This window comes from Cyclopterus lumpus, chromosome 22 (genome assembly GCF_009769545.1).
Source record: "Cyclopterus lumpus isolate fCycLum1 chromosome 22, fCycLum1.pri, whole genome shotgun sequence".
Taxonomy (NCBI): Eukaryota; Metazoa; Chordata; class Actinopteri; order Perciformes; family Cyclopteridae; genus Cyclopterus; species Cyclopterus lumpus.
The window spans coordinates 18,809,401-18,819,400 of record NC_046987.1 but is presented as its reverse complement, the minus strand read 5'-3'; the positions used below and the strand labels follow the sequence as shown (position 1 = coordinate 18,819,400).

Genomic DNA, 10,000 nt, shown 5'->3' with positions numbered 1-10,000 from the left:
GATCGGTAGACAGACAGACAGACAGATAGATAGATAGATAGATCGGTAGGTAGGTAGATAGATAGATGGATTGGTAGGTAGGTAGATAGACAGATAGATAGATGGATAGATCAGTAGGTAGGTAGACAGACAGACAGATAGATAGACGGATAGATAGATGGATAGATCGGTAGGTAGGTAGACAGACAGATAGATTGATAGATGGATAGACACTTTATTCATCCACAGGGGGTAATTAGTTTGAAGTGTAGGGAGCAAGTAAAAGATAAAGTAAACACACTTGCGCTGTAGTCCACATGCCATTATTATTTAGTATCGGACATCTGTGCACAAATTAATTTATGCGGTCGTATATTTGGGTTTTATTCGTCGCTCCTGCAAGTCAAACTGTCAATCTGTGATTCGCTGATCGGTCATCCATACAAATCTAATTCTGCATCCAATAATAAACCGTCAGCGGTACCTGTATTCGCTGTCTGGCTGCAGGCCGGCGACGAGGTGACTGGTCCCCGACTCCACGGCGATGGTTTGGTCGTCCACGGTGATGACGTAGGAGGTGATTTCCGCCCCGTTGCTGTTTGGCTCGTCCCACTTCAGGAAGAGGCAGGTAGACGGGGAGTGAGCCGACTCCGAGGAGGTCGGGAGGTCCAGGAGGGCGAGGGAGGAGACCGGGTCGGGGTTCGTCGCCGGGGTCCGGAAACTCACCTGCTCGCTGTAAGGACCGGCGCCGGCCTGATTCACCGCCTGAGATGGAGGCAAAGAAATAAAAAGTCACGGCGGAGGACGATGAAGGAGACGAGGCGAGCGGCGAGAGGAATTTGAGGACAGAAAAGACGGGAAAAAACACACAGAGGACGAGTGGAGAGACAAATAGATGAAGGTCAAGAGAGCGACACAGACCAATTAAAACAGAGGGTAAAAACAGACAGCAAGGATGGAACAAGAAGAATGGAACCAGCGGAGGGAGATGAATTCAAATTAGAAGGCACATTCGTATATATATTTTTTGTGCCGTTTTTACACATTTATATTCCCCTCAAGTGGCTTCTGTTAAATTGTAATGGTCTACTTCGATGCCCCGAGGACAAAATACTAAATGTAAAAGTACAGCTGCCGGATTTTCAAAGTTCGACATAAATAAAAATAAATAAATGTTAAAATAGTTCATTCATTTGAATTTGCGCTGTGGCCGATAATTCTTACAAATAAATTAAAAAGGCTGCAGTGAGCCATTGATTTATTGTAATGGTCAACAAATAAAAATTTTAAAAATGCGGCACTTCCAAGAACATGAAGACCACTAAAGCCACTTTCCAAGAACAGCTTGGAAAACATTAATATGCGTGCGCGTCGAGGAGTATAGAGGTTTACGTCGTGTACTTAAAAGAACAGTCGTGATTTACGACTTTGTCACACTGTGTGAAACATCGAAGAAATGTGAGGAACTTTTTTTTTTGTTTAATCTACACCTCATCTTGTGTGAGCGTTTGGCCATTTCAAGTGTTCTCATAAAACAAATGGATGTCAAGCTATGCAGATTTTAAAACGACGCCGCAGAGCAGAAACTCACGAGGCTGCAGGGAATAAGGAGTCAAGGAGAGTTCAACCCGGTTCAAGCTTTTTGTGCGCTTGGTTCCTGAGAGGCCTTTTATTACACACTTATGAACAAAGACTAATCACTCACTCACACACACACACGTGTGCACAGACGTACACAAAGATAAATCACTAACGCACACAAAAGCATCGATTAGGACATGAGGTTGACCTTGTGCTCTCCTCGAAACTACAAATAGGGCCCATAAAGAAATGAGTCATAAACCATGCTGTCGATGGATTCATAGCTTCAGAGGGTAGATCAAAGAGGGAGATCGAGGAGGGAGAGAGAGTGTGTGTGTGTGTGTGTGTGTGTGTGTGCGTGTGTTATTTATGCAGCAGATTAAAAAGAGTCAGAAGATAAATACAACCAATTATCATCAACCTTTCACTGGTCTTTGTCCAGTTGTGTGTTTCTTTTGTTGCCTCTGATGACATTTGCATGCAAGCGTTTGCGTTTGTCTGCGTCCTGACTGAGTCTCTGACATGCAGCTGTGCTCATATGCATGTGTGTGTCTGCGTCCCGACTGAGTCTCTGACATGCAGCTGTACTCATATGCATGTGTGTGTCTGCGTCCTGACTGAGTCTCTGACATGCAGCTGTGCTCATATGCATGTGTGTGTCTGCGTCCCGACTGAGTCTCTGACATGCAGCTGTGCTCATATGCATGTGTGTGTCTGCGTCCTGACTGAGTCTCTGACATGCAGCTGTGCTCATATGCATGTGTGTGTCTGCGTCCCGACTGAGTCTCTGACATGCAGCTGTGCTCATATGCATGTGTGTGTCTGTGTCCCGACTGAGTCTCTGACATGCAGCTGTGCTCATATGCATGTGTGTGTCTGTGTCCCGACTGAGTCTCTGACATGCAGCTGTGCTCATATGCATGTGTGTGTCTGTGTCCCGACTGAGTCTCTGACATGCAGCTGTACTCATATGCATGTGTGTGTCTGTGTCCCGACTGAGTCTCTGACATGCAGCTGTGCTCATATGCATGTGTGTGTCTGCGTCCTGACTGAGTCTGCAGACTGAATTTGCAACGTGATGGCCGGTGTGAGTGCGTGTGTGTGTGTGTGTGCGCGCGTTACCTGTAGCCTGCAGCAGAAACCTGTGGCGGGCGTCAGGTCGGACAGCTCACACTGTGTGGCCGCGCCACAGTAGATGAGCTCCATGGCTTCGTCTTCCCTCGCCCACTCCAGACGATACTCAGAGATGTCTGTGCCCGATCCCTCAGGACTCTGCAACACACACACACACACACACACACGCACACACACGCACACACGCACACACACGGTAAGCTAAGCTCAGGGAATTCCCCCTCCAGAAAAAGGTACTGCCGTAAAGAAAGTGCCCCAATAAAGTAGATTGAGTGGTAATAAGGGACATATTACTAAAGAGTGGCTTTAATCAATTAAACACCGGAGGCTTTACTTCAAAGTGGAAGCATCATCCCGGGATCAGTCTCCTGGGTCTACTTGTCCACAACAAATACAAAGCAGCGGCTTCTTGAGGTCAGGAGCAAGAGGAAAAGTAGGTATGTGTGTGTGTGTGTGTGTGTGTGTTTGTCTCACCTCCCAGTTGAGCGTTACGCAGGTGTTACTGGTGAGAGTGACGAGTGGCGCCCCGCACTGGCCAGGAGGGCCCGCTGCAGTCGTCACCTCTGTTGGCTCAGAGTACGCTCCGAACTAAAAGAGAGGAAGAGACGCCGCATTCAGGATGAGACGTGTGTGTGTGTGTGTGTGTGTGTGCGTGCTGAGTTTGTGCCTGTGTTCAATCAGCAGGTCTGAGTGCTCGCTCCCTGTTGAGTGTGTGGATGATCAGACCGAGCAGCAGACAGAGCTGTTAGTCTGTCTGGGACACTGCCCGAAGAGATCCTGGCCGTGTGTGTGTGTGTGTGTGTGTGTGTGTGTGTGTGTGTGTCAGACTTTCTCACCCCGGCCTCGTTGGCAGCCCGCAGTTGGAAGCTGTACGTGGCGCCGGGCAGCAGACTACCCACAGTGCACTGCAGCTCCGACCCGTGGTAAACCTCCGTCGGCTCGCTGTCCACCTCGCTCATCTCCAGACTGAACACGCACTCCTCACACACTCCTTCAGAGACCGGGGCTTCTACGGGGGACACGGAGGGAGAGAGAGAGAGAGAGAGAGAAAGAGAGAGAGAGCATCAGACACCACGCCATGAAAGTCACGCGACGTCTTTCAGGCGCGAAACTTTCCATCAAAGTTATGCTCGACATGTGCCAACAGATTAGTTCGCCGGGGGCCTTTTATCAACGCACTCAAAGGGATCCTTTTCCTCCACCAGCTGTTCCACTCCGGGAAAGTAACGGATGATGGAGACGGTGTGTGTGGGGGGGGGGGAAACCCTCCGATACGTCATGTCTGACCTTCAACTTGCAGACGGTAATTGCAGCAGCGCTGCCGATTGGGCCAGCACTATTAAACTGGTTAGAACAAGAACTTCAGGCTGGGAAACCTTCGTCTGCCAACAGATAATAGAACTAATCTGAAATAATGGGCCGACATTAGAAGAGTTAAATCCCGACGCGAGGCCGGGTTAGGCCTTTAATGGGCCAAATTAGGGCTCAATTAGGCTGAAACATGGTGGACGGAGGTTAAATCAGAGTTGGGCGGGCGGGGGGGAACGACGACGACATTTGAAGCTGCCAGAGGGCGATTATTTAGATGCCGAACATAAAACAACATAAATGCATTCTGGTAAACAAACCTCAGACACAGTGTGTGTGTGTGTGTGTGTGTGTGTGTGTGTGTGTGTGTGTGTGTGTGTGTGTGTGTGCGTGCGTGCGTGTGTGCCACTCACCCCATTCTAACTGCACTTCCTTGTGTTTGGCTTTACCCACAATCCTCGGTGGCGGGCAGGGACCCGGTGGGACGCTTAATGTGCGGACCGGAACACTAACGGTGCACTTCAGGAGCAGCGATAAAACATTTTTTTTAAAAACACGGGAAACGAAAAACAAAAGAGAAGGAAATACAGTTTGATATCAGTTTTGAATACAGAAATGTTAATTAGAGTTATCTGTAAATAACATTTATGTAGATTTTTCCACCAGTTTTCTGAGCAACACTGATGTCACACATCCTAACGCAAATTTAAATGTACCAAGTTACTAATGGTTGTTGTTGCCTCTGTGAATGTGTGTGTGTGAGTGTGTGTGTGTGTCTTACCGGGCTGTGTCCTCCGGTGGTGATGCTACACACACGTAGGCGGTAGAAGGTCCCAGGTGTCAGGCGCTCACACACACATTCTATTGCTGGACCGCTGTACGCTACCTCCCATTGGCTCGCTGCGCATGCACACGCACACACACACACACACACACACACACACACACACACACACACACATTAAAGAGAACTGAATTACACAACCGATCACATTCATCCTCAGAATCTCCTGCTGTTTCACATGCACGCCGCAGACAAAGGAACGTCGTTGTTCTGCAGCTGGAGTCTGCAGACGGCGAAACGCATTATCATAAGGAGCAAATGTTATGAGTTATTTACAGACGGTGTGTTCAGTGACTGCAGGAGTTTCCAACATGGTTCCAGTAAAGCCACACACACACACACACACACACACACACACACACACACACACACACACACACACACACACACACACACACACTGTGGTGAACCTCAGCAATTGAATAGAACTTGAAAGCACAGTTTTTTGGATGAATGAAATATTCTGATCTTTTACTTATTCGGTTCCCGCGTCGAGAAGCACGTACGCTTAAAGACGCTTTACTTCAATAAACAAACAACTTTATTTGATTGAATGAATACAGATTTAAAGAAGTTATGCCTCTTTTCCTCTACGCTGAAGAAACAAGAGAACATTTTGGTTCAGGTGCAAATAAAAAATAAAAAAAAGAAAGAAAATGAAATACTGTTTTGAGATGAGATTAAGTGAGAGAAACGGGTGAACGAGCACAGGGCGGAGAGGACGGGACACGGTACGTTTTAAAGCATCGGGCTTTTTCTTTTTTATAACGATGATATTGGTGAAAAAGCATTTCAAATTATAATCGTACCTTCAGAGTCTCCCTCGGAGATCTCCAGCAGGTACGTGAGAGCCTCCGAGCCCCCGTCGTCCTGGGGAGGATCTGTGAAGGAATAGATCATTTCAACTTCAATAATCTGAAGGACATGCAGCACAATCTGTGCTTCATGTTTACAACATTTCATCCTTTTAAAAGACGCCGCCGAAGGGCCAATTTGACAAAGAATGGATCCCTATCGCAAAATATATATTTTTTCCAAATGACACAACAGCGCAAACACAGCTATTACGTTCTGCCATTTTTTCTTCCGTGACTAATCGGATTCTGCAATTATCCATGTGGGGAAAAAATGATAAATGCCATCTTTGCACCGAGAACAATGGAAGAGACGGCGGACTACATCTCTACATGGTGACAATCTTATTCCAGTACCAACTTCCTGTTTGTTCTTTATACCAATGGACTAAAAGCACGTTGTGTGGAACAATGTTTAGTATCGCAGAAAATCCACCAAAAGACTATTAAAACAAGTTCAGGAAGTGTTACGATTCCATGTTTGCTTGTGACTTTGCAACATATAAGCACACTTGCATGTGTGTGTGCGCATGGGGTGTGTGTGTGTGTGTGTGTGTGCGCGTTTTTGTTTTTTTTACCCCATGTGATGGTAAATCCGTAGGCTGTCGCCGCGGTGACACAGGGCGTGGATGGAGGGCCCGGTTTGTCCGGGTTGGTGGTGCAGACCAACACTTCACTGGGACTGCTCTTTCCCTCCATGTTTGATGCTATGAGCTGCAGGAGAGGAAAGGAGGAGGAGGAGAGATGGAGGAAGGAAAGAGGACACGAAATAAGGAAAGACGGAGTGTGATTAATGGGAGCCATTATTACTCTTCGTCCCGGGCTTCCTCCTCCGCCGCCTCCTCACCCCCCAATCCATGGGGTTGTCTCTTCCAATGTGTGCACGCATGTGTGTGTGTGATAACAGGTACACAAGTGTGTGTGTGTGTGTGTGTGTGTGTGTGAGGTGTTGTGTGAGATGATTGCACCATAATACGCAGTCGATAACAAGACGCACACGGGAGTGCACCGCCGTAATAAGAACGCAGAACCCACTTAGGGAGCTCCACGGTGGGAACGTTCACAATGTCCTCGCATTACGAGTCCGCTGACGGCTTTTTTTATCCGCTGTCCTCTCCCTGCTAAATGGACGGTGAATTGCCTTTCTTGCATTATTGGTTATATTGTATGTATCCTTAAAAAGGTATAAAAAGGTATAAAAAAAATTCGCCCAGATTCTCACCCAGGATACGTTTTGAAACATGCAACGGAGAGAGAGAGAACATTTACCCGCTGCAAATAGATCAAGAACAAACAACAACAACAAAATGAAGATTAATAGGCAGCTGTACTCTAAAGTATGCTGTGGGACCCCCTCCCCCCCCCCTTCCCTGTTTCCAGACCTGCATCTTCACATCTTTTCTAATAAAAAGCAAAGAAGAAAAAAAAAAGAATAAGAAAATAATAAGAAAATATGTCATCACTCACCCTGAATTTATACTGTGTCCTCCTCTTCAGGCCTTGCACAGTACAGGTCAAGTTTTCTCCAGTGTACTTTGGATGAAAGTCTACTCCCTGTGTGTAAAACAAGATACATATACACAGTCAGTAGTGTGTGTGTGTGTGTGTGTGTGTGTTCCTGTCAGCGTGTGTTAGTTTTGACTTTTTGACTACATACGAGCATTCGGTGCAATTCCCTTCTTATTTCCGCGCTCAATCACAAGCGCACAGTATGGTGTGTGTGTGTGTGTGTGTGTTTGGATATTATTGGAATTATTGCTCTGTGCATCTGCTGTTCATTTCCTCCTAAACTAGTTTACAATGTATCCTGCCAGCGCTTTTCATCTCTTCCCGGTGGAAAGCGTTCATTCTCCCGTGTCTCTTCTTGTGAGGTTCACATCACTGACAGCACGGAGCGCGATCCAATTTACTTTGATGGGGGAAAAGAACAACCTAAACTTAATAATATTTATTATCATTTCACATGTGCGGCACTCACGCCGTTGTCCTCCTGGATCTCGAGTGTGTATTTGAGCTGCTCCTCGCTCGGACTGCCCTCGGGACGCCCCCACTCCAAGGTCACCCAGGAAACACCGGCCCTGACCAGACGCGGTGCCAGCGGCAGAGCGGGAAGGGTGCCCATGGTGTAAAACACCACCTCCGTGCTGAAGCCACTAAACAAAAACATTCACAGTATATTAATAATGTTTCTTTATTTGTTTTATTTTAACAGCTAAAAGCGAATTATTCACTTTGTGGATTCAGGAAAAGGAGCTGCGATGCGATGAGAAGCACTTTTTGAAGAGGGAAAGGAGTGCATGGGTACGTGCATGAGTATGTGCATGGGTACGTACATGGGTACGTGCATGAGTACGTGCATTTGTACGTGCAGGGGTACGTATATGGTACGTGCAGGGGTACGGCCAGGGGTACGTGCATGGGTACGTGCATGGTACGTGCAGGGGTACGGCCAGGGGTACGTGCATGGGTACGTGCATGGTACGTGCAGGGGTACGTATATGGTACGTGCAGGGGTACGTGCATGGTACGTGCATTTGTACGTGCAGGGGTACGTGCAGGGGTACGTATATGGTACGTGCAGGGGTACGGCCAGGGGTACGTGCATGGGTACGTGCATGGTACGTGCAGGGGTACGTATATGGTACGTGCAGGGGTACGTGCAGGGGTACGTGCATGGTACGTGCATTTGTACGTGCAGGGGTACGTGCAGGGGTACGTATATGGTACGTGCATGGTACGTGCAGGGGTACGGCCAGGGGTACGTGCAGGGGTACGTGCAGGGGTACATGCAGGGGTACATGCAGGGGTACGTACATTGGTACGTACATTGGTACGTACATTGGTACGTACATTGGTACGTGCATGGTACGTGCATGGTACGTGCAGGGGTACGTATATGGTACGTGCAGGGGTACGGCCAGGGGTACGTGCATGGGTACGTGCATGGGTACGTGCAGGGGTACATGCAGGGGTACATGCAGGGGTACATGCAAGGGTACGTACATTGGTACGTGCATGGTACGTGCATGGGTACGTGCATGGGTACGTGCATGGTACGTGCATGGGTACGTGCATGGGTACGTGCATGGTACGTGCATGGGTACGTGCATGGGTACGTGCATGGTACGTGCATGGGTACGTACATTGGTACGTGCATGGTACGTGCATGGGTACGTGCATGGGTACGTGCATGGTACGTGCATGGTACGTGCATGGGTACGTGCATGGGTACGTGCATGGGTACGTGCATGGGTACGTGCATGGGTACGTGCATGGTACGTGCATGGTACGTGCATGGGTACGTGCATGGGTACGTGCATGGGTACGTGCATGGGTACGTGCATGGTACGTGCATGGGTACGTGCATGGGTACGTGCATGGGTACGTGCATGGGTACGTACATGGTTGCAGGTGAGAATGGCGGCGTGGGGAACTCCCAGTGGAGATAGTAAGAAGGGAAAGGTTAAAGAGCAGCCGTGGCACGGTGGGGAAAAAAAAAATTGATTTATACGTCAGGAGCCAGATGGAAAAGACAGAAAGAGGGGAGGCTAATTTGAGAGGTGCAGCAGGGAAAAGCATTTTGAATGCATGACCAGCAGCGAGGGGGGTAAGGAAAGGAAAGGTAAGGAAAATAGCCAGTAACCAAAAGCCAGCGGCACGTGCCCGGTTTGTTTTGCGCCGGTGTTCAAAAAGGGGGGAATCGAGCAGAAGAATCCATTAAGGGCCGCTTTGAGTTCAGCTGCAGAACTGATATCTCCTCGCTCGCTCTCGCTCCCATCACGTCCCATCCCCCCCGTCGCCCTAAGAACTGCAGGCGTGATGCTCGCCAGCCAGTCATGACCAAGAGGAGACGGGAGGCGATGGAGGCAAAATGAGAAGAGGAAGACGACCTGCAGAATAATAGCAGCGGGTGGTGGTCAGCTGCTGCACGCCTGTCCAGCACTGCGTCATGCTAATGAATGACACACTTTATTATTCCCAGACTGCAGGTACAGTGTCCATGTTTACTAAAACTAGGGTCGGTGACCTGTCACATTATCCATAAATCCATCCCACCGTACATGAACGAGGAGTTCTCCTGTGCCGCTTATGATGGACATGTGCACGAACGCGCGTTTCACTTGAGCGCACGTGTGTGTGTGTGTGTGTGTGTGTGTGTGTGTGTACCGTACCTCGTGCCGATGTCGTTGTGCGCCGCCACTCTGAAGGTGTAGCCGCAGGCGGGGAACAGCCTCGTCAGCTTGCAGTGTTTCAGGCTCCCAAAGTAACATTCTCTGAAAACACTGTTCTTCTTTCCCTG

At 48.5% G+C, this 10,000-nt stretch overlaps 1 protein-coding gene across 1 annotated transcript in view; it reads right to left on the bottom strand.

The window, feature by feature from the left end:
* The window catches only part of fndc3ba (fibronectin type III domain containing 3Ba), a 36,077-nt gene that overhangs the window by 12,761 nt on the left and 13,316 nt on the right, over window positions 1-10,000 (bottom strand). Inside the window, exons 10-20 of the mRNA XM_034563544.1 lie at window positions 9,873-9,997; window positions 7,679-7,853; window positions 7,168-7,254; window positions 6,279-6,414; window positions 5,656-5,727; window positions 4,784-4,902; window positions 4,416-4,521; window positions 3,531-3,703; window positions 3,169-3,282; window positions 2,683-2,832; window positions 464-744 (exon numbers count right to left, since the gene is read on the bottom strand). Of these exons, the coding sequence (XP_034419435.1) occupies window positions 464-744; window positions 2,683-2,832; window positions 3,169-3,282; window positions 3,531-3,703; window positions 4,416-4,521; window positions 4,784-4,902; window positions 5,656-5,727; window positions 6,279-6,414; window positions 7,168-7,254; window positions 7,679-7,853; window positions 9,873-9,997 (1,538 nt within the window). The remainder of the gene's footprint in view (window positions 1-463; window positions 745-2,682; window positions 2,833-3,168; window positions 3,283-3,530; window positions 3,704-4,415; window positions 4,522-4,783; window positions 4,903-5,655; window positions 5,728-6,278; window positions 6,415-7,167; window positions 7,255-7,678; window positions 7,854-9,872; window positions 9,998-10,000) is intronic.